The sequence below is a fragment of the Capricornis sumatraensis genome, chromosome 1 (assembly GCF_032405125.1).
Source record: "Capricornis sumatraensis isolate serow.1 chromosome 1, serow.2, whole genome shotgun sequence".
NCBI classification, from domain to species: domain Eukaryota; kingdom Metazoa; phylum Chordata; class Mammalia; order Artiodactyla; family Bovidae; genus Capricornis; species Capricornis sumatraensis.
The window spans coordinates 18206351-18231565 of NC_091069.1; the positions used below are offsets into that span (position 1 = coordinate 18206351).

Consider the following 25215-nt stretch of genomic DNA (forward strand, 5'->3'; position numbering starts at 1 on the left):
ATTACTTCAAAAATACTAAGTAGAGCACAACACTAGTATTTCCACGATTTAGTTTTCATATTTCTATACATAGTTCTATTTTCTGCCTGGATGAGAACAGCCAATATTTAAGTGTTAATTACCCACTATCTGTTATGGAAACTTTAAATGCTTTCTATGAATTTTTAATAACCATATTTGTTTTTTCTTTCTTTTTAAACAGGTTTATGTGAAATAAAATTCACAAACAATTCTCCGATTTAAAGTACACAATTCAGTGATGCTGAGTATCTTCTCTGTGACACCATCACTACACTCAACTTTAAGACATTATCAGAGCCCTAAAAAGCAATTCTACACTATTAGCAGTCAACCTTCATGCCTCCCAACACCCAGTCCCAACCCCTAGCAACCACTGACCTACTTTCTGTCTCTGTGGATTTGCCTATTTGGGATACCTAAACAGAACCATACAATCCGTGACCTTTCGTAACTCACTTCTTTCACTTAGTATATTCTCAAGGTTCATCTATGCTATGGCATGGATTCATACTTCACTCTTTCTTATCACTGAACAGTATTTATCTTTTAAATGATCTTTAATACTGTTTTTCAAATGTTTTCATTCCTCAACCTATTTCTTCTTTCTGGGTACATTTATACTTGTCTACATTTCCGTGATTAGATAAATCACACATGCACAGTTTGATCATACTGGATTATAACTGGATTATAATGATCATATGGATTATAATTCACAGAATTAAATGCCATGAATCCACACTGATATAAATAAAAAGTTGAGTAAGTAAGTGAGGAAGAAGAGACAGTTTTTACTTATAGAATTCCAATTAATAAATGTAGAACAGAAAAGAAAATTACCACCTGGAAAGCACAACAAAAGTGGCAGTACACAAGACACCACTGAAACTCATGAGAAGAGTATAGGGAGGAACAGGATCATCTGCAGAGTTTCAAAGTATCTCCCCCTAAATATTCATTCATTACAAAGGGAAAGACACAGCCTCACAGTGTTGAAACCTAGCAGATGCTGCCCTAACCACGTGACTGAGGTCCATATGACTACTGGGAAGATGCAGGCCCTCACAGACCCTCAAATGTGACACACGGGGAAGGACATGCATCACGTTTCTGTGGGTCTCTTGCAAAGATGTATAATCTCCTTCTAATCATTAAGAAACGGTAAACAAACCCAAACAGAAGGGCAGTCTACAAAATATCTGATCAGTTTTCTTCAAAAGTTTTATGATCATAAGAGACAAAGAAAGACTGAGGAATTGTCACCGATTAGGAAACTGTAAGGAGAAATAACAAAATACAACTGGACTGGATCTTGGACCAGAAAAATGAAATTAGTGGAAAAACTGGTAAGATTAAAATAAAGCCTGTATTAAGAGTATTGTACAAATTTTCAATTCTGTTCTGGAGAAATACACTACAATTAGGAAAGATGTTAATATTAGGGGAATACATTTTTGTACCTTTGAAGTCTAAAATTATTTTAGAGTAAAAAAAGTTTTTAATCACAAAAAGCTTTTTAATTGTGCTAAAAAGAACAAGTATAACAGACATGGAACTGATTAACTCTGTTGTGTCGGGGCAGGGGAAATGTAAAATGTTAAGAGAGTAACATTCCCTTTAAGAAGGGACTCAAGAGAATTTGGCAAGACAGACACATTAATAAAGACACTACTCTTTCCTCTAAAACAGGAAACTCCACATTGTTTTACTTTCATGATCCTTCAAGACTTCTACATTTTATCACTTGAAAACATATTTTGTCCCTCACTGGGGATTATGTAGAAAATACATATTATCTTTGAATGACTTTTAGGAGTTTTCTAAGAAAAAGACACACAGGGTACCCTGTAATTCCATCAAAGCTATAGTCAGAATATTGATTATTTGTGAGTTGGATCTTACCAAGATAAGGAGTAGATTATCAATATATTAAAATACAATATGCTTCTTTGAATAAAAGAGAAATGGTAACTACTCGCCCAGTTTTTCTAAAGTAATCATATACAATAAAATTATTTTGAAACCAAATAACCCTTAGTATCGAAACAACAATCTTTGGATGGAAGCCTCACAAAAGAAGAAAAAGTACCATAGTTGACAAGGAAAAGGTATATTCAATAATTCAATATGTTAAATTCTTAATAGAAAACATTACTTAATACACAGAATGGTAATACTTAAAGAGTTTATCGTGCATATTCTTACTTGAAATTTACCTGTTATAAGTCAAGGAAAGATCATTTCAGTATATATCACAATCTACTAAAAAACTGTTTTTCTAACACAGAAAACTGAATGCAGAAGATGTTAGTTTGCTTAAGACTGTTAAATATTTACAAACTTCAAAATATAGACAAATCAGAATTCCTCCAGGTCAAAGTAAAACAAAACAGATTTAAATTACTTTGATGTAATTATATTATTTTATATTGTAAGTAGATTAAAACTATACTCTGTAACATCATCATCTTCAGTAAATTATCAAACAAGCTTAGAATTGATTAGCCAGAAATGAGAGCCATGCAGAGGCTGAAAGCAGCTATTAAAAATAAACCCAAGGCACTGAAATGAGCACAGGTTTATAAACAGCCCAGCAGGAAGTTGCCAATGATTGCTTCTAACAGACTAAAATAAGAAAAATGAGGAAGATTTCACTGAAAGTTTCTGTACCTGTCTCTGTTTGTTAAACCCAGAGTCACACGGCTTTAAGGAAGGAATAAAACAGAATGAAGGACACGAGCTTAAAGGAAAACATCAAACACAGTTTTGTGATAAACATAGGCAGCACTTCTGACACTGTTTTCCCACAACTCTGAACACACCATCTCTGCAGCAACACAAAGGAACACCCGTGCACACACAACACACACACACACACAATTTAATTTCATTAACATGTGCTTGGTAATTTTAAAATTGTACTCTCAAATTTAATATTCTTGCTGTTAGAAGAATAAGCCATGGGCCATACATTTAACAAGAAAACCAGATAAATCAAATTTGCTATAAAAAGTCAATATTCCTACTATATACAATTATTTTAAAAATTATTTTTTAACATTCTGATTAAAAAACTGCAACAATTAATTTCAGACCAATTAATTGCAACCTTTAATAGTAAGGTTTAAATACTTGGAATTCACATGATCTCTTCATAAAACATTTTCTAGTCACACTAATAGTTAATGTTCAGAAATATACTTTTCAGATTTAGGTTTTGTTTCACTGGGCATGCACTGAAGTATCATTTTAAAAGAAAGGCCATAAGAGCCTAGCAGCTCAAGAAATCATAAATGCAACAGTGAAAAAATACTGGCACACTATCAGTAAGGTAACTATTTTACTGATGCAGTTTTCTTTTTTTATTTTTTTGTTTTGGCCACACGGCACGGCTTGTGGGATCTTAGTTCCCCAACCAGGGATTGAACCTGGTCCCTGTCAGTGAAAGTCCAGAATCCTGAACAGTGGGCCAGTAGGAAATTCCCGATGTAGCTCTTTAAATCCCTAATTCAAAGCTGACACACAGCTATCAATTATTGTTCTGCACAGATTAGGCTGGTGGTAAATATTCTCAAAATAGTTCAAATAATCTAGAAATAACCAACAATGTTGAGTCAATTTACAATGTTCTTTTAACATGTTCACTATCTGGAGCACTTCATGGGAACTCTGCTTTCTAGTTTACATATTAAACTTACTATAGGTACTTTTAGAAAGTTACTACGAATTATCTGTGAAAACTTGAAAAACTATCAAAAAGGAGCACTGATGAGATTACAGTTTTCTACAAGATACCAAAACACAAAAGAAGACTATTGTTATCAAGTTAGAAAATGTAACTTTCTCTTCAAACTACATGAGAAATAATACGTAGGTTAAAGCTGACAGATGAGGTTTGATACTACATGCAAAGGGCAATCTTTTTAAAAAACTCAAGTTCAAAATATGATTGTTATTTTTTTTAACTTTTAACTGTGCTCTAGGATTTCAATGGTATCGATATTACAATATCTTATTTCTTCAATAGTGTCTCAACCAATTTAGTTGTAGTTTAGTGATTAGGAAAAATGTTTTCTTGAGCTGAAGTCTGGCACAAAGACTTTGAAGCTGGAAGTGAATACAGTTTTTCACTATTTATGAAAGAAAAAAATGTTAATAATTTTCCAAACTAAAGCAGTTAATTAAAATGCACTACTAAATTGCTTTAGACAGTGTGAGTGAATCTCCAGAGAAGGTCCTGGGGGCTGGCAGGGAGCACCCACCCTATGACTACAGCCCAGGGAAACATGAAACGTGCCCTGCCTTACCCATGGCATCTTTAGCTTTCTTGTCCAAGTTTGCTCCTGAACGATGACAGACATCCATGACAGACAGGCATGATTTGGACATCCATTTGTTTGAAAACAGGTTACTAGTTCTAAACCAGTGGTGGAAATAAAATGATCTACAGTGGAGTCCCATCATTTTTTCACTTGGTTATTCCACCAACTGGATTCAATTTAATGAAAACCAAGCCTTCATTTCTAGGACTTTTATTAATTCAGTAATTTTCATCCATCTCTAAAAGTAAAAGTAATGGCACACCAGAAGGCAGGATACTGCTCTTAATAGTGCCTCTAAAGTTCTTTACCATCCAACGTTGTGCTAATCAGTTTTATGCCTTTCAGTGAAGCAGCTGATCTAAAGGTACTGAAAAAACCCTGCAGCAGAGAAGGTCGAGAAAGAGTGACTTGGTAGCACTGATCATCCCCCCTCGTGGCAGCCCTCCAACCCATCAGCTCCAGGAAGCCAGGGTTTCCATCAGTTTTGTTCACTACCCATCCCACTGCAGTAGTGAAACAGTGAATGATCACACAGGCACGTGAAGGACTTGATGGTAAGTAATACAAGGAAGGATACAAGGATAAAGAAATCCTCCATTACTCTTTCCTTTGAAAACATCGTCTTCAAGGAAACACTCCCTCCTTTGAAAAATGAGTAGCCACACTGTAAATAAAAATAGACCGAATATGACTCTTTCAAAGGGCAACTCTCTGAAAGACCACAACAAAATGCCACTGAGGATACCTGGCTCATGAAAGGCCCTCCTTGGTGGGTTCATCCCTTCCTGGTTACTGAGTGATCTGAATGCTGCTACTTCCTAGAGGGGCCTAGACTGAAAGAAGGTAAAGGCACCAAGTAAAATTCTCCTGGAAAGCTTTCAAAAGTGTAAAGTATTTGGAGCATTCAGACAACCTGGAAATCCTTCTCAATGCTAGGAAAACAAACTGCTTCTAGGAAATCAAACCACCTTTGGGGGCCAGAAAAGCATCAACAGATAAAGGGCTGAGTTAATCTAAAAGGACTGGAGCATGTGTGCACCGCTCCTACCCCTGAGGAGAGGTTATTTAACACAGTTTTAGTTTCTGAGTCTTTAAAGTTCCATGGAATTTGGCCTCTGGGATGGTAGTAATAGTAATAATTATTAAGTAATTCAAGTATGCGAAGGCTGAGTAATCCTTAAATCAGACCTATGAGGTAAGGCCTGCTTTTTCCAGATGAGGGAGTATCAGAGAGCTTAAATGATTTCTCCAAGGTAGAGAGCTAATCACCAGGACCTATTCACCTTGAACACCAAGCTCCTGACCAAGTCAGGCTTAGTATTAAGGGAGGCAAGGGGGCAGCACAGTGGTGAGGAACGCTTCCAGGTACTGGCCATGCAGATTCCAGTTCTGCACCGAGGGCTCCCTCCTGTGAGCCTCAGGTCAGGTACACCTGCAGCATGGTGCTGGACTAGACCATGGGTACTGGTGTTCTCCGGGCTTCCCAGGTGGCTCAATGGTAAAGAATGTACCTGCCAATGCAGGAGATATGGGTTCGATCCCTGGGGAAGGGAAGATACCCTGGAGGAGAGCAAGGCAACCCCCTCCAGTATTATTCCCTGGAGGCTCCTATGGACAGAGGAGCCTGCTGGGCTACAGTCTGTGGGGTCGTACAGAGTCAGACATGACTGAGCACAGAGCATGAGGCTCCCCCAGAGGCAACGCAAATCCCCCAAGACAGAGTTCTTGTTTTTACTGGTTTCATAAAGTGAAATTCTGATTGAGATTTCATTTCTTAAAAAGTCTTTTCTGCTTTGAAAGTCTGAAAAACATGAGAGCTTTCTATCTCTAATATCCTAGGGATCCTATCTCGGGCCCAATGTTAATGTATTCTTTGTCAGTTTTCTAAGATTTGGCACTTATTTTCTCTACTATACAATCACAGAGGAAGAAAGCCAGCACAGAGGCTTACATTTTGCATCTTCACCTTCATGAAACACCTGGACATATCTGTAATTTATCTGGTAAGTCTTGGATGGCCTTCAAAAGTCATAGTCATTACAGTGTTCCTGAATGTGAGAAAACCGAATTGTTTTTCATAAGGACCCACTTTATAAAGGTTGATGAGAAATTTCTAGAGGTTAAAAAAAGATGAGACCATCTATATTGAAAAGATCACAGAGGGCTGGTTAACTCTCTGTGATCAGGTGGGTTTTTTTTTTTTTAACTCATTATTCTGTGTCCACACTGACAAGACAATTTGTCCAAAAATGTTTACGTAGCTCCTGCTTATCCATAAGCAGCTCTGGTCATCAAGGGTTGCCCATAGAGGGACAGTTGAGTGGGCAGATGTGAACTCAGTCTGCAGTCTTCTTATCTCAGGAATTACAGCCTTTTACTACAGGCCTGGCAAGTCACAGGAGCCATGAAGGGCTAAAAAATTTTACATTAACTACTTCTGTGCTGGTTCAGTTATAAAGATCCCATAAGATGTTCCCCTGGATATATACTTCTCCATATTTCCACCACTGTTTTTTTTTAACATGGCTTTGAACTAAGTGTCTACTTGGACTAGTCTACTGCAAAATAAATGCTACATGCTACTGTCATTGTTAATTTCTTAAAAGCAAAGAAGGCTTGGGAAGCAACTATTATTCACTAAGCAAATTATAAAACTATCACTTAATATTAAAAGAACAGCAAATCCTACAGTTATTTCACTAAACAAAGGCACTAATATATTCAGAGCATGTTTACTCTTTGTTATTGGGCTTATACACACAACTTAAGAATTGCATTATTTCCCCTTCCCCAAAAACTCATTTTAAAATTTGCCTAATGCTCCTTCACTGGTCCCTGAAATTACAGACACCTTTTACTTACAAGTGTTTGTCCTTAAGGATGGGAAGAGCTATTTCAGCATGTCTCTGTCATTAAGACCATCAAATTCTTCACAGGACCTAACTTTCATCAAAAGTTTGCTGAGGAATTTCAGCTCAGACAATTGCATTGCATGCATGAATGTATGTATTAAAGGCTCTCTGACTAAACTAAAACTCATTCTTGCATATGGTGGCAATGATCCATGGACTAAAGATTCCCCTAACACCCAAATGAAATTACTATGGTTTATTGTGTCTATCATTCGTGGATAATGAAGTCTTTCAAACACTTCAGCTAAAATGTTAATGACTTAAAAAAGAATCATCAGCCCCTCAATGAAAACACCAAAATGGTTCTCTTTCTAGCTCACTAATATTAACTCAAAGAAAATTAAAGTTACAAAACCACTGCCTATTCAAGCGCATGTTTTAAGTTAAAAATTATGCATAAATTCAGGATGCACTATTTCACTAAATTAATTCCAACTGCTATGCCACATTTCTTTATATTAAATTGATGTTTACATGGGCATAACATTCTGCAAATAAATCAACAGAACTGAAAAATACAAACTGGGTTCTTAAAACTCCTCATTGACTGAATGAAGATTGTAAGTCTCATCATATTAAATGTACTTATTAAGTACAAAGACTTAAATAATAAATATACAAAGTGACTTCCTACAAAAGTTATTTTTTTTAAAGAAACCCATCCTAAAGTGTTGGGGGGAAAGTTTTAAATAATCCCCTTTACATGCTGGACTAGCTTTGTTTACCTGGAAATTTTATTTTAATAAATACAGTTGACCCTTGAACAACACAGGTTTGAACTGTGCAGGTCCACTTACATGCAGATTTTTTTCAATGGTAAATATAACAGTACTAACAGCAAAGAATCTGCCTGCAAAGCAGTAGACCCAGGGTCTATCGATTCCTGGGTTGGGAAGATCCCCTGAAGAAGGGCATGGCAAACCTCTCCAGTATTCTCACCTGGAGAATTCCATGGACAGAGGAGCCTGGTGGGCTACAGTCCATGGGGTTGCAAAGAGTCAGACATGACTGAGCGACTGACACACAAACACAGTCTGAGGTTGTCTGAATCCAGAGACACAGAACCACAGATCAGGATGAAAGATTAACACTGGAGGGCTGACTATAAGTTCTAGTTTCTAATTTAGACTCTTAGGATTTTAGGCTGGTAGGAGGGTCAGTGCCCCAACTCCTGCACTGTTTAAGGACCAGCTGTATAAAGGTAAAGAAAAGCAGCACTGTAGCAGCACTGAATTTACACTAAGTGTGGGCACCGAGATTAAGCATGGGTCACTGAGGATCCATTCCTAGTCTACATCAAACTAGCTCACAATGTCTTTTTTGTAGTCTCAAGGTCAAGTATGAATATTTTCAAAAATATTCTACATGTGCAGTACCAATTTCAGGGAAAAAACAGGCAAATGTGAAAATAAGGCCCAACATTAAGGAACAAATACCACCAAGTGAATGCTCCTGGTGGTTGCTGGAAGAACCCCTTCCTTACTGGATGAACAAAGAAGAAAAAAGACAAAACCCACCCCACGTCATTGAAAAAGGGGAAAAGCGGGAGGAAATGAAGGGTAAAGTTAAACATTAGCTTTTTAAATTAATCCGTGAGCTATAATTATTAGTACTCAGCTACTCTACACGAGCAGCCCATCACACCACAGATGCAGAGTTAGTGAAACGCTGTCATCACGATTAAGAGTCGTTACTGCTGCAAAAGCGGGAAAGGCTCACGGCCCACACCACAAGACTACTCCATTACCCTCGAGGAGTCTGTGGGTGAAGAAAGGCCCTCAGCAGCATCCTCCTTGATAACCTCCTAGCAACACAAAACAAGAGTGTGGGTGAAAGGTGACAGGCTGAGCCAAACAAGGATGATGAATGAACAGGATGCTAAAATAATATGTGACAGTGACACCTGGATGTGATCAGACTTTTTACTTTAATGATATTATTTTTAAATTTAAAAAACAGTTTAAGTTCTAAAGCTTTTACCTCCTAATTAAAAAAAAAAAGAAAACATTAGCAGGGAATGTCTTTCTTTAAATTGGTAAACTAAGTTTATCATCAGTAACACCTAGAATTTTAGGCCCAAATGTATTTTGCTTTGGATTAGAGTTAATAGTACATCTGGATAATTTCCTTGCCCTATTTAATTCCTGCTATTCAATCAAAGTGTTCCTCCAATATATGCACTAATTTTTATACATAGGGCTAGCATATATTTAGATAGATAAAGATACCATATATGAATGTCCTTTAAAAAGAAACCAGATATTAGCAGATGTAAAAGTTTAGTTGTAAAAGCTATATAACAAACAATATATTCTAGGCCAGAAACTCTGGTTGTAAACAACTCATCATTCATTCCCTGAGGCTGCTAGTCATTTTCCTTCCATAGATCCTAACCAAAATGAAAACAAAATACATTTTGTGTTAGTAATAGGTTATGTTTCTTGAAACTATTTATAAAATAAGTTGTGCTTTTACTACAGAAAGGAAATAAGCAAACTTCTATGCTGACTGTAATACTTTAGTTACCCTTTTTTATACTTACTAGGCCATTGCTCTGATCTCTGGGCAAATTCGTTTTTACTGATGGACGTGAGATGAGATGGTGGGAGCCGCCAGGGCAGTACCTTGGCGTGTAAAGGTAGGGGGCAAAGAATGGCTATGGAGAAAACACGTGACAAAACAATTACCGAAATCAAAGTATAATGAGCTTTATCAAATGAAACTAACCAACAAAATACAACTCCAAATTTTTAAATGCAAGTGACAAAACAGAAGAAAAAAATGCCTCACTCAATTCTATAAGATATCAAACCCAAACTTAAGTCACATTATTTAAATTTTTATATTGTTGATTTAATACAATCTTTTTATAAAGCAACTAAAGTTTTGTACTTTACAAGTTGACACCAGAGTTTCTCTTTACATTTAACACTTTTATCGGTGGTTTACCATGTGTCAGGTTCTAAGTGATTTACAAATACAAATATTAACTCACAATCTCACCAAAAAAAAGCAAAATAGAATCTTCATTGAGTATTATTCTTTACCAAATAAAGATTAGCCTTAAGTAAGACCAAAAAAACCAGTCTGAATTATTTAAGAACCTCCTAGCATGGATTTCAGGAATACTGTTACTCCAAGTTGCTAGATTTTACTTTATACCCTGGAGTTTACACTATCTGCTAAATAAGCAAGGATATTATTTAAAAGGGGAATCCACTGTTTAGAGGAACTCTATAACTACAGGATTTATCTGTAGCCAGCTTCATATAAACATGAGCTATCAGATTATATGGGCTAAAAATAAAGATTATAACATATTAAACTTCATTACACTGATGTAACATCTCCCCTTACCTTTTTCACTCCTGTCATTTTAAGAAAATTGTTCAGCTTTTAACTTTCAGACAAAAAATAACTAAATCTAAAAGCATAAGAATTTTTTAATGTTTTAAAAATAATAAAACACTACTAAAGCATTATACATCATTGTTATTCACAAGAAATTAGTGAACACAAAGTATCCACCTAGATGGTATGGTAATTACTAAAAAACCTTCTTGGTCTCAAAACATCAATTGTCATCTAATTATTAGTTGAGACATTTATGTAAAATTACAGCAGATTTCAAGACTGCTAAATAAAAACCTGAATTTCACACTGCCTAGCACTCAGTTAAAGTTTACAGAGATGAAGTATGTTATCAAATGCTATCATTCCACCTTTTCCTCCTTATTTGAGTAAAAGGATGGAATAACATTCATAAGACCTCTAAAGATGGTATACCTAATTACTTACATGGCTACAACATTTCTCAAAAACTGAAAATTTTAAACTCTAGAATTTCTTTGCCACATTTATTCAAATTTCTCTTTCTAGCTTACTGAAAGTTTATTTAGGCATGCAGTGGCTTCTGTGAATGCTGCTGCTAAGTCACTTCAGTCGTGTCCGACTCTGTGCCACCCCACAGACAGCAGCCCACCAGGCTCCTCCGTCCCTGGGATTCTCCAGGCAAGAATACTGGAGTGGGTTGCCACTTCCTTCTCCATCTGTGAATGCTAGCCCCTATGTTTTCTCACTTCAGACTAAAGAGGGAGACAACAAAAATAAAGAAACAATGGATTTTAGAGTTCAGTTGCAGAAAATATTGGGTTGGTCAAAAAGTTCATTCAGGCCTTTCCATACCATCTTATGGCAAAGCTTGAACAAACTTTTTGACCAACCCAATATAATAGTAGGGCTGTTGTTATGTTTTCCTACAGAAAATATTAGTGTTTAAGACCATTAAAATGAGGATAGCTTGGAGCTACTAAACTCGACAGGGTCTGAATACTGCTGATAATGAATTGTGCTCTCATCATTTGAAGTAGAAAATTATCATATCTATATATGAAAATAATTATACATGACTGAAGGTAGTGTGAAATAAAGCTCTAGAAATAGACTACATGCTATCTGGCCAATATCATTTGAGTCCTTCAAGCACTAGGACCCACCATTATCTCACATTTAAAACCTGTATCACATTGAATATAGGTTTACTGAACTAAGATAAAAATTACCATTGTTTTGAATGCCAATAAAAATTATACAAGATACAACAAATGGAAAATCTGTTTAGAAACCAAGAGAAAAACAGATTGCTTTGAAGCTCAGGACAATCACTGCTGACCCCACAGAGTTCACTTTCTTATCAGGACAATAAATCAAAGCAAAAAGCGCCTCTACTATTCAGACTCAACTGAGATCTAGAACCTGTTAAGATTCAAAAATCTTATGATTTTTAAAAAATATTACATTCAAACAACTTTTTTTGGTCTTTACAGCTAAAGTACAGTTTCAAAATGGTAACAGACTCCATTAGCAGAACACTTCTAGCTTTTTCCTGGAAGAAAATCTTCAATTTAAGATGCCAGGCACTTGCTTACCCTGTTGTAGAAGGGGTGCTGGGGTCCTGTCATACCGCTGTAGTAGCTGCTATGAGGCTGTGGTGACACAACCCCTCCCCCGAATGGCCCATTGAAGGAGGTGGACGAAGAGCAGACGGACGCTGGCTGACTGTAGCCGGACGGCGGTCGTGGGGGAGGCTCGTGCAGAGGTAGCGGAGGATACGCAAGACCTCCGATATTAATCTGGTCTCTTGCAGCACGAACGTCTAAGAGATTAAATGATACCCCAGAAGGCAAAAGAAAATAGAACGTTAGTAACCAAAGAAAATAGAACATTAGTAACTAGTCCAATTACCACTTCCTCCTTTAGTTACCGGACAGAAAAAAACGTGATTGATTTTATCACTCTTGCCAAAGATTCCAACTGGCTTTACAGAAGCAGACAGGGAACTCTGAATACTCCACAGACATTCTTAGTAAGAGGCACTCAACTACTTCACATAAAAGTTTTTTTCACCATGTGAAGTCACCAACGTCTGTATTCTTCTCTTCAGTTACCAGAATTCTGAATTTTTTTCCTGACTTTTCAAGGTATTTGTGCTATTCTAACAATTCTTCTGACAGTTTTGCTAAATATTAGCAATTCATCCTTGTGTAGTAAGTGCAATGTTAGCTAAGACTGTGGGTTTGCAAACCATATGACACGTCCACCTCTGAACAACCACCACCAACACTTCCACAGTCAGAAAATACACCTCAGACAATAGCCTTATAACAGGTATTTTTAAAAAGAACATATGAAAGTACAGTCTCTCCCTCTCCATAATTCATGGAAAATGCAAAGGTGGGTCAGCAGTACTGTATCACACAAAAGAATGTGTGTTTCAATAAAGGTTGAGTGTGGTACAGTCCATGGGGGTCACAAAGAGTCAGACACAACTGAGTGACTTTCCAACCAAAGGCAGAATTTGGGCAGGGAAAACAGAAAAAGGACAGTAACATGTTTTTGTGAGCATACAGCAGTGCCTCAAGAGCAACTTTAACTTATCCAAAACCTTCACGTCATTATCATCAAGTTCTAGCCCACAGATTTAACCTTTGAAAGGAATATAAACTTTCTTACTGCTCTGGATACAGATCCCTATTAAAAACAGAAGACTAGTGACAGAAAAATCACAGTGGGTTGACACTTCAAGTGGCAACTGTGTAGTAAAAGGAATTTGATTCCAGTGAGACGCTTCAGGTGTGTAGGATGGGAAACAATAAGGTCAGTTTAACAAACAGCATTCTCCCAGCATTCCCAGAGGATGCTGAGACCCCCGTCTTCAGTTTCATTAACTCCCCTGGGTGGTGCTTGGTTCAATATTTCCCCTTTTTTTCATGGAGCAGGAGAAACTTATACAGCCAAGTTAGAAATGGGAAAATTTTTTAGCACTTCAGAGAGGGCAAATTAAACTTATTACTGATACCTACCTGCAATAATCTCCCGCAGTTTGGGGTCTAGATTTACAGTGCATGGCAAAAAGGTTTTCACATCTCGAGCCACAAGAACTGGGGTCCTTGAAGACAAAAACACTTCAAAATTTCTTATATCTCCATCTATTTCAAGCAGTGGCTCAACATCTTTAGTTGTTGGAATATTCTTTGATATTCTTCAAACAAGAAACAAATGAAAATGGTCATTAAAGTCATTATTAGACAGGCAAATCCTGCATCGAACTTAAAATGTGTTATTTATAAAAATAAATAACACATTACTCAGTTTGCTCTCATTAATTTTTTTTAAAGACAAAGGAACAAAATAAATGGTACATTTTCACAACTACTAAGGGGACAAGTGTGAGGTTAGAATTATATTGCCTTAACCAAAGGAGAAGGGGATGGCAACCCACTCTAATATTCTTGCCTGGAGAATTCCACAGACAGAGGAGTCTGGTGGGCTACAGTCCATGGGGGTCACAAAGAGTCAGACATGACTGAGTGACTTTCCCAACCAAAGGCAGAATTTGGGCAGGGAAAACAGAAAAAGGACAGTAACATGTTAATGATTACCTCACAGTGAAGACTGAGTTACCACTTTACACACGTGAACAGTGGCCTCAGACAAACTCGACAGTCTGCCTAAGTCACGTGACATGAAAGAAAATCTAACAGACTCTAAAAATCATGTTTTATTATAAAATGTCATGGCTCTTTAAAAAAAAAAAATTTATTGTTTGGCTGCACCACACAGCATGTGAGATTTCAGTTCCCTGACCAGGGGTCTCTTCCTGTCTCCTGTGGCAGAAACATGAAGTCTTAACCACTGGACCACCAGAGAAGTCCCTAAAATGCCTTGATTCTTGCCATGATTCTTGCAAAGAAAAGAAAAATAAAGAATAATTTATAAATAAATTATGCAAACTAGAAAAATGCACAGATTTTTCCATTTTTAAAAAAGGTTTTATTTTCTATTAGAAAATAGAAAGTAAGCTATGCTTACTATGCTGCTGCTGCTGCTGCTGCTAAGTCGCTTCAGTTGTGTTCAACTCTGTGCGACCCCATAGACGGCAGCCCACCAGGCTCCCCCGTCCCTGGGATTCTCTAGGCAAGAACACTGGAGTGGGTTGCCATTTCCTTCTCCAATGCATGAAAGTGAAAAGTGAAAGTGAAGTTGCTCAGTCGTGTCCAACTCTTGGCGACCCCATGGACTGTAGCCCACCAGGCTCCTCCGTCCATGATCCAGGCAAGAGTACTGGAGTGGGGTGCCATCGCCTTCTCCGGTGCTTACTATATAAGGATATATGTAAGACAAAGAAGTACAAAAGAACAGAGGGAGTTAAAAAACCACATAATTTTACCAACCAGACACAATAACTGCTAATATAGTTATCAGTCTATTTTTCATTATGCATAACTTTTTACATAGCTAAATTTATAAGTAAATCAGGCAGAGGTCTTAAATGTAAAAAAAAAGTGACATTAAAAACTACTTTAAAAATTAAAAACACTTCTATGTTGAACTATATGAAACTGCCAATTTTGTAGGTCAAAACGGTAAACTACTGACAATTCCATAGGTTTCAACCCACTACATGCAAGGTCATGGGCTAATAATCTGAGGCAGTAAGTAAAAATACATCAGAGAGAGAGAAAAGAACGGAAAATGTGAAGGAACTTAAAAGACAAGGAGGTGGATGGAAAACCTGGATATAACTCAATGTCTGTTAACAATGAAGAGATTAATAATTTCTGGTATATCCACATAATGGAATACTACTTAGCGATAAAAAGGAATGGGCTTATTTTTATATATACAATGTTGATAAATCTCATAGTAAATTATGTTGAGTGAAAGAATATAGCAAATAAAGAACAGCTGTATTTTTTTCATTTATACAAAACTAGAAAATAGACACTAATCTATAGTGACAGAAAGAGGATAAGGGTTTGCTGTAAAGTCAGGGATGGGGGGAGAGAGGCAACAGGAGAGATTTCATAAGAATGGGAGGAGACTTTTGGAAGTCACACGTCTTCTCTCCTGGTGGTGGTGGTGATTTAGTGGCTATAGAGATACACTGAAACTTCAGGAACTGGACAATTTAAATATGGCCATTTCTTTTATGTTGATTACACCTCAAAAGCTGTTTTAAAATCACTGTAAACTTGAAGATATCCTCAAAACACTCAATTCCCAATTAGCTAATAATATTAACTGTGAGATTATAGTAAGCCTAGTTTCAGAGAAAGAGTAAGATTTTCCTGCCCTTCAAAAAAAGTAGAATGGGATGTGACTCTAATACTGGTTACAGCAACATGATTTCTCTGGGACCAGCATTTTATTCCTCAGGCTCACCATTTGACTAGCAGCCATTTATTAAAAGCCATCTAAGGGGAAATCCAGAGACCATAATCAGCAAATAAGAACAGAACAGGGTGCTGGTGAGGGAACAGGGACAGCAACTGCATCTTAATGAATTTCAGGAAGTCCCTTTTATGGGGTCATGCACATATGCACAAAACAGAATAGCCCTCTGAAATAGAATCCTGTGGGTGCTAAGTTGCTTCAGTTGTGTCCAACTCTTTGCTACTCCAGGGACTATAACGCACCACGCTCTGCTGTCCATGGGCTTACTCAGGCAAGAACACTGGAGTGGGTTGCCATTTTCTTCTCCAGGGGATCTTCCTGACCGAGATCGAACCTGAGTCTCTTACGCCTCCTGCATTGGCAGGCGGGTTCTTTACCAGTAGCACCACCTGGGAGGCCAATAAATTAAGCAGACTTTCAAACCAATTATTAAGTATATTTACAATGAAATGGAAAACTTAAGAGAATGGTTTCATGGAATCCCCAGATTTCTGCAAATCACTTTGCAGAAGTGGCCACAGTATCAGAGCTTAAACAGTTAAAAAGGTAGTTTGTCTATTTCAGGAGTTTAACACAAAATGCTAAGAAGAGAAGCTAGAAAGATTTAGATAAAAACACACAGCTGACAAGTCACATGAAACAAATTAACTGAATTTTAATGCCAGCTCTGCTTAAGCTTGAATGTGAACAGTGTTCTCAATATGATGAACAATACTGCTGTTCACAAGCCAACAGTCTACTGCTGGTTTCCAGATTGAAGTCTCTATTCTAACCTTTTGAGCTCAATACATTAAACTCTTCTACTGAAAGAGATATTTATGTAAATGATAATCTTTTGGCAGTAGGCCACCAAAATCATATGTGCTTTTATTTTTCAGATATTTTCCCCAAAGGTTAGTATTTAAAGAATTTAAGTAACTTCACTTTTCAATTAACAGTGAATTTAAATTTCCAGTATTATGAATCATGTGAATTAAAGTTGCCAGCAGTTAAATGGCCCACAGAAAGTATTATAAAGCCTCAGGCATCAATGATCTCCCAGTAAGTTTAAATGCACTTTCTTTCTATGCTACCAATCTAGCAGAACTTGTTAACGCCAACGTCAATGTAAGTCAAAAGCACTTTGATTATAAATGACAGTGGTTTCTAGGAAGTCCATATTAATTCCTTGGCAGAAAGTACATAAGCCATTCATATCAATTCCATTCAAAATAAGGTTTTAAATTACATGGAAAAAAATTCTATTTTAAATCAAAATATAAATAGGTTCTAAGATCATCATTATGAAGAAGGTATTATTTACCATATTTTGTCTAAAAGTAGCTGTTTGATAATGTCATTATTTAATCATAAGAGGTTAAAAATTAAGATACATTTTCTATAAAAATTTAAAAATGGAAAACTCTTCACTGCCTCAGAATCTTATTACTTTGATACAATTTAACTTCCAGTTGATTCTCAAATACTTTCTATCAGTGAGTGCACATTTGCTAAATTCTCTCTGTGCACAGAGCACTCTGGGGATCCTGGAACACAGATGAAACACAGAGACACAAAACCGCCACTCAGCACTGCAGCCAAAGGGTCAGAAACAAAAAAAAAATGATAAAATTAAGCCCATTACTCTCTGGAGACAATCAAAACCCCCAGAACATGTCAGGAGCTAGCCATGCTCTCCCCTTCCTGGTCTTAACTAGGTTAATTCCTACTCATCCTCTGTCTCTCCACTCAGCTCCCCCTCTTCAGGGAGTCCTCCGTGAAACTACACTGCATTCCTCTATTACAAAGCTCAAACCACATATGCTTCCTTGCATATACATATCACAATCAGAATGTTGTTATTCAAGAGTGAAATAATTTTATTAATGCCTATCTACCCTGCTAAAAGATAAACCCCATTAAAGCTAAAGACGAGTTTGGTTGTGTATTTCGAATGCTTAGCACAGAAGAGCCATCATATCACTTTTGCTTAATAATTTGCAGAGTGAAAAAACTACACACAAAAAAGTATTGCTCCCAAAGAACTCTATTCTTTTAAAATAAGTTTCACTTTAATTATCCTTTTTGATTGGAAAAAACCTTGTGCTTGGGAAAGAGTACACTGACCCATTCCTGTTAATTTTTGTACATGGTGTGAAATAAGGATCCAACCTCATTCTTTCGCATGTGGAAATCTAGCTGTTCCAGCACCATTTCTTGTACACAATTCTTCCCCTTAATGAATGGACTTGGCAACCTTGCTACAGCTTAACTGGCTGTAGATGTGTGAATTTATTTTAAGTGTGGACTCTCAATTCTATTTCATTATGTCTATCCTTATGTCAGTGCCATAGTGTTCTGATAACTACAGCTTTGTAGTAAGTTTTTTTTTTTTTTTTTTAATTTTTGGCTGTGTTCTACAGAATTTGGAACCTTAGCCCCCCGACCAGGGATCAAACCCACTCCCCATGCATTGGAAGGCAGAATCTTAAACACTGGGCCACCAAGGAAGTCCCTGTTGCTGCTGCTGCTGCTAAGTCACTTCAGTCGTGTCCGACTCTGTGTGACCCCATAGATGGCAGCCCACCAGGCTCCCCCGTCCCTGGGATTCTCCAGGCAAGAACACTGGAGTGGGTTGCCATTTCCTTCTCCAATGCATGAAAGGTGAAAGTGAAGTCGTTCAGTCGTATCCGACTCTTCACGACCCCATGGACTGCAGCCCACCAGGCTTCTCCATCCATGAGATTTTCCAGGCAAGAGTACTGGAGTGGGGTACCACTGCCTTCTCCCAGGAAGTCCCTGTAGTAAGTTCTAAAATCAAGAAAGAGTTTTCCAACTTTATCCCTTTTCAAGATTGTTTTAGCTATTTGGGATCCCTTCCAATTTCATATAGGTCATTCCTGATAGGTCAACTGCTAAAGAATCCACCTGCAATGTGGGAGACCTGGGTTCGATCCCTGGGTTGGGAAGATCCCCTGGAGAAGAGAAAGGCTACCCACTCCAGTATCATGAATCTAAGGATCAGGTTTCAGCTTAAAGAAAAAAAAAAAGGTTACTGGAATTTCGAAAGGGATTACACTGAATCTATAGATCACTTTGGGTAATATGGACAATATTTAGTCTTTCTATCCACGAATGTGGCATATCTTTTCATTTCTTCAGAACTACTTTAATTAACCAATGTTTTGTAGTTTTCAGTGTACAAGTCTTTACCTCAATGGGCAAATTTTTTCCTAAATATTTTATTCTTTCTGGCACTATAGTAAATACAATTGTTTTCTTAATTTCCTTTCAGATTGTTCATTTCAGGTGTATAAAAACTCTCAGCTAATTTTTGTGCTGATCTGTATCCTGAAACACTGCCAAATTTATCAGCTCTATTAGCTTTCTTGTGAAATTCTTTGGGATTTTCTACATACAGCACCACGTCATTTGTGACCAGAGGTATTTTCACTTCCTTATTTCCAAATGGATCCATTTACTTCTGTTTCTTGTCTAACTGTGCTAGCCAGAACTTCCAGGATAATGCCGATCAGCAGTGGTGAGAACAGGTGACTTAAGTCAACTGAGATTTCTCTAACAGGATCTCACAGACTGGGGGCTTAAACAACATTTATTCCTCATGCAGTTTGAGAGCATGATCAGGTTCTGATGAGAACCCTCTCTCTCTGATTTGCAGCTAGCTCTCTGATTCTTTTTATAATGACATCAATTCCATCATAAGGACCTGCCCCTCATGACCTCACTCAACCTCCCAAAGGTTTCACCTCCAAGTACCATCACACTGGGGGTATTTTGCGGGGGACACATTCTGCCCATAGCAGGAGGCACCTTTGTCTTATTCCTGTCTTTAGGGGGAAGCTTGCAATTTTGTCATCACTGAGACTGTTGGCAGTGGGCTGTTCCCTAACGTGCCCTTTACCACGCTGAGTAAATTCCCTTCTACTCCTAGTTTTCTGTTTTTATCCCCAAAGGGTGTTGTATTTCGTCAGATGCCTTTTGTGCCTCCCTTGAGTATTCTGCAATCCTTTTTATTTCTGTAGAATGAGTGGTAACATCCACAATTTCTGATTTTAGTTAATTGTCTTCTCTTTTATTTTTTCCTGTCAATCTAGTGAAAGACTTGTAAATTTTGTTGATGTTTGCAAAGAATTTTCGTTTTCACCAGTTCTCACTAATGCTATTTTATTCTCTATTTTATTTATTTCCACTCTAATCATTATTACTTCCTATCTTTGGCTAACTTTGAAATTTTTAAAATTTGCTCCTTTTTTTCTAGTTTCTCAATGTGTAAAGTTGGGCTATTCATAATTTTTCTCCTTTTTAAATATAAGCATTTATAGCTATAAATTTTCCTGAGTGCTGCCTTTGCTGCATCCCATAAATTTAATCACCCCTAAAATTCTCATAAAGAGTATCTTGAAGGACTTCCCTGGTGGGCCAGTGGTTAAGATGCTGTGCTTTTACTGCTGAGGGCACAGCTTCAATCCTTGGTCGGAGGAGCTAAAATCCTACAAGTCGCTCCGTGGCACCAAAAATCCTTATAAGGCACTGACTTCATGCATGGGCATTATGTAAAATGTTCTGAGTAAGGTATCCCTTTCTTATATAAAATCTAACAAAAAAAAGGTATTTAAATGCTATAAAGAAAGAGAATTTTAAAAATTAGTATTTTATCTATCTCCCAACATCCCATGAAGTATTATTTCAGTTTTTAAAATGAGGAACTTAAGGCTCAGAGAGGTTAAGCAACTGGCCTGACATGGCCTGGCTGTAAGGGGAAGAGCTGGTGGGTGTGTCTGCCGATTCACAAGCCTGTACCCTGCTCCTTGCACTGGCTCATGATTCTTAAATTAATGATTTACATGTTTTTAACTCCTTAAAAATATAAACTAGAATGCTGTTACATATTAAATTATACACACTGAAGAAGACCAACACATAACCCTACGTTGGCTGGTTATATTGGCTTTTTGTTTCAGTTTTTTGCAGATTTTTGAAATAAAGTTTCTCTTCCATCTTTGTGGATGTATTTAAATTCCTTCACGGTTTTAAAATACAGGCTAGCACTTTTCTGCTAACAAAATTATGCAAACAAGACACTACTACTACTCCACCCCACAGGCCTGAGCACGGAATGCAAAAGCCAGTTAAAAAATAGCAATAATAAAGACATGCTTCAAATGATAGGACCTCGTCAGAGAAGCAGCACCCAACACTTCATCTATTATAAAAAAAAATGTGAGCAACTGTTAGATTATACTAATGAGTCACTTAAGAAGTAAAATTCCCAATTAAACTATCACATTTCTGAATTACATTAATTGAAAATACCCTATCATTGCAAAGCAAGTTTAAAAACTGGTTACCATCTGCATCTACTCATGGTTTAGAATTTTCATGATATTACATTGCCAAAACTGAGTACAGAAACAAATAGATGCGTAAACCAATGCAGAACTGCAACCATCGTCCATACACTTCAATTTTAATAATCTTCAAAACAGATCATTTTCCCAAATGAATTTATCAGGAAATGTTATAATTTCAATTAATTTCTATTTATTCTGCTTTATTTATTGGGATTCAGCATAAGACAGGATCTGCAGAAAAGTTTCCACTAGCAGGGGGAAAGCCTGAATCATATAAGTGATTAGATGACAACAAAATGGTGATTTCAAGCTAGAGTAAAGAGAAAACTTCAATTGAGAGGTTAAGAGAGAGGCAACATATTTCACAACAGGCTCAATGAAAATAGTTATCACTCATAAAAAAGCAAAGCTCATTGTTTTAGATCAAAAGTATATACGATTATATTTTAAAATATTCCAACCAAAGTAAATAAGATCCAATTTTCATAACCTTTTAAGGAACACTGTGAGGTGCTAGAAAGCAATGAGAAAATGTTCATGTTATTTTCGCCTTTAAGAAATCTTAAAAAGTGACTAATCACACACTGATTTACTGAAAAAATCTGCAATAAAACTTTCAATAACAAGCAGAGAATGAAGGCTCTGCACTCAAAGTCTGCCTATAAATATGTCTACGGTTAAACCAAAACTTATAAGTTATCTTAAAAGTTTAATGTTTAATTAGAATGGAACCCAAGATCTACATTAGTATTTTAATATAGAAATACAAGTTTGTAAGATTAATTTAAAACATTCTTCATTCTTCATATATACCCTTTTCTCAATCAACTTAATGAAAACTACACTATTCAATCAGATAATCATTCGTTTATGATCATAATTCTTGGTGCTTACTAGTGTCCTTTGAAGCCATTCTTTAAATAATAGGAATGAAAGCTGAACTTCAGAGACTAACATATTCATTAAACTCAGTGTCTTTCTTGTTTTTCTGCTATGAAAAAGGGAAAACAAAATGCATTAGCTCTTATTTCTCAGTCAACCACGTTAACCATGTTTCTGGTGAAATACTGCCCCCTCGTGGACTTTCCGGACATTGCAAACAAAGGCCACATGCTCCAAGGTTTTACATCAGCATCTCACCGTTATCTCAGTATTTCCACTAGGGAGCACCTTCTAACATTAGAAGATCCCCTGGAGGAGGGTATGGCAACGCACTCCAGTATTCTTGCCTGGAAAATCCCACGGACAGAAAAGCCTGGCAGGCTACAAGTCCATAGGTCACAAAGAGTCGGACACGACTGAAGCGGCTTAGCATAACACAGCATTTTTATTTTAAGTTACTTTTGTTTATTCTTACATTTTGAAGAGTCTTAAAAGTATTGCGCTTTGAAATGCCAAAATTACAAACCTCTACTGAAGAAATAATTTCAGGAAAAAATTGATCTCTACCTGATCTCTAATGGTATACTGAATCTTTTTGACAAATCTGAATCCTTGAATAGTATGTTTTTTAATGTAAATGTGCATAATATTCTTGCTGTACTATAAAATAAACTGTAAGTCTGCACAGGTAATGATATTTTTATTTTACATACTAAAAGATATTTTAGAAAAACTGATTTTTAAATACTGTTTTCAACTATTTAAATATTTTCAAATATCAAAGCCTTAGTTAACATATTTTAGTTTTTCATGTTAGAAACACACAACTTTGAAACATCTAAAATTCTTTCTCTGTTCTACATTTGTATAAAATACTGAAAACAGCATTATGAGTTTAAATGAGAAAATATTTTAAAAATCAATTTTATCCTATTGAAAGCAAAAGAAAAGTTATCTAAAAAGCTACCAAGGAAAAAATTACAGCCACTTACTGTACATAAAAATGGTCTAAAGGCTTAAATACACAGATGTACCAGCTGTTTAAGTGCCAAATATCACAACTGAGTTTTCTTAAGCTTTCCATACAAAACCTACTGCAGTTAGCAGACACAATCAAAACTGAATAAAGCATTGATTTGGGGTTTTACATAAGTTGGTAAGAAGTCTGCCTTTTTTAAATGGAATTAAGATAAATTCCATCCTCTTAAAAAATGTCTGCTATAACATTCCCATTGATACACAATAAATGATTCCAAATACTCATTTGAAAATGAATAAATTATATCTGGAAATAAAAATAAAATTAGTTCACTTCTGTCTTTCTAATATCTCAGACCAGTTGTCTAGCTCTGTAGTCACAGACAGCCTGCTGGCTTCCAGAAATAGGCCTGGGGAAGCTCCAGCGGCTACAGCTGTGTGGTCTTAGGTAACTCCCACTCCCTGCCTCCCAGAGTTATGGGTATTAAATGAAATAATCTAGGTAAATCCATATATTGAGGGCTCAAGTAATAGCACTAGCTAGTGCTTTTATTAGCATGTGCCCAGCATGTAATAAACTCTATAAATATTTAATGAATGAACACAATCAAAACGTTCAGCATAACAAAAACAGAGTACAGCTAAGTCAAAGGGCCTTTTTGAACAATACTGACAACAGCCAGTGAACAGAAACAGAAGTGAGAGGAACTTGTCTAAAAGTGTGCTGATACGAAGCAACTCCAGACTGTGGCATTCATGAAACAATCATGAATGTAAGAAACCCTAGAAATGCAGCTGAACTCACCTACAGGGAAACACCTATGAAAACACTGCTTTGATTTTACCATCACCTGACAAAAGGCAGAATCTACTAGGTGTTAGCTGAAATATGTCATCATTCAATCTTTGTGTTCTGAAAACTCTCTGTGCCTTACCCAGGGATCCACTGTCAGGAAAATGTTCACCTACATTTAGAATCAAAGGAGGACTAGTCTGTATGGATAGTATTGAAGATAAAATGTGACTTCTCACTTACCACCTTCCCCCACGCCATGCTTTCCCCAAAGCAAATGTCATCATCATATTTCATTATTCTTTCAGAAATACCCACCACCGCCTACTCTATGTCACGAATGTCTAGAAACAAGGAATTTAGCAAGGTTTAACGAAGTTACACTTCATGGAGTTATCAGTCTAGTTCAGGAAACAAATATTAAAGAAACTGCAATGCAAATATCTATTAAAGATACTGAATGTTACTAGGAGCCTGGTAGCGATGATAAAACAAAGAAGTTGCAAAATATATAAATAGGTAAACTCAAAAAACAGTCAAACATGTCTCATTCTGTTTCATTTTTTTTTCTCCAAACAAAAGTAGAGATATTTTTCAGGCCTATCAAAATAAACTAAAAAATTCTGACCTTCATCTTTATTTATCTTTAGGAACCTGAGTTTTCCAAGTAATTTCCACATAGACAATGGGTAAAAATAAACAACACACAAGAAATGCATGTTTAACTGTCAACACTACATCTATTTACAGGCATCTTTGTTCACGGTTCTTTGAAGGCTCAATCTTCACATGAAACCTTGCAAATATACCGTTATTTATTTTATCCTGTTAAAATGTGATTTCTGTTTTAGATTGTAATCTTTTTTTTTCAACACAAACCTGCTTAGTTTCCTTTTCTATATGGAGAATCATTTCATGAGCTTGCAAAGAATTTGATGAGGGTTTTTTTTTTAAGATAAAAAAGAAAGTAGAAAAGAAATAGTGAAGTTGCTCAGTCATGTCCAGCTCTTTGCGACCCCACAGACTGTAGCCTAACAGGCTCCTCCGTCCATGGAATTTTCCAGGCAAGAGTACTGGAGTGGATTGCCATTTCCTTCTCCAGGGGATCTTCCTAACCGGGGGATCTTCCTAACCCAGGGATCAAACCCTGGTCTCCCACATTGCAGGCAGATGCTTTACCGTCTGAGCCAATAAAGATATTGATAAAGTATTGAACTCCT

The 25215-nt window shown here is 36.7% G+C and overlaps 1 protein-coding gene across 1 annotated transcript in view; it reads right to left on the reverse strand.

Annotated features, from left to right (window-relative positions):
* The window catches only part of KIDINS220 (kinase D interacting substrate 220), a 91221-nt gene that overhangs the window by 12713 nt on the left and 53293 nt on the right, over positions 1 to 25215 (reverse strand). Inside the window, exons 23-26 of the mRNA XM_068980382.1 lie at positions 13618 to 13796; positions 12184 to 12410; positions 9798 to 9911; positions 9003 to 9059 (exon numbers count right to left, since the gene is read on the reverse strand). Of these exons, the coding sequence (XP_068836483.1) occupies positions 9003 to 9059; positions 9798 to 9911; positions 12184 to 12410; positions 13618 to 13796 (577 nt within the window). The remainder of the gene's footprint in view (positions 1 to 9002; positions 9060 to 9797; positions 9912 to 12183; positions 12411 to 13617; positions 13797 to 25215) is intronic.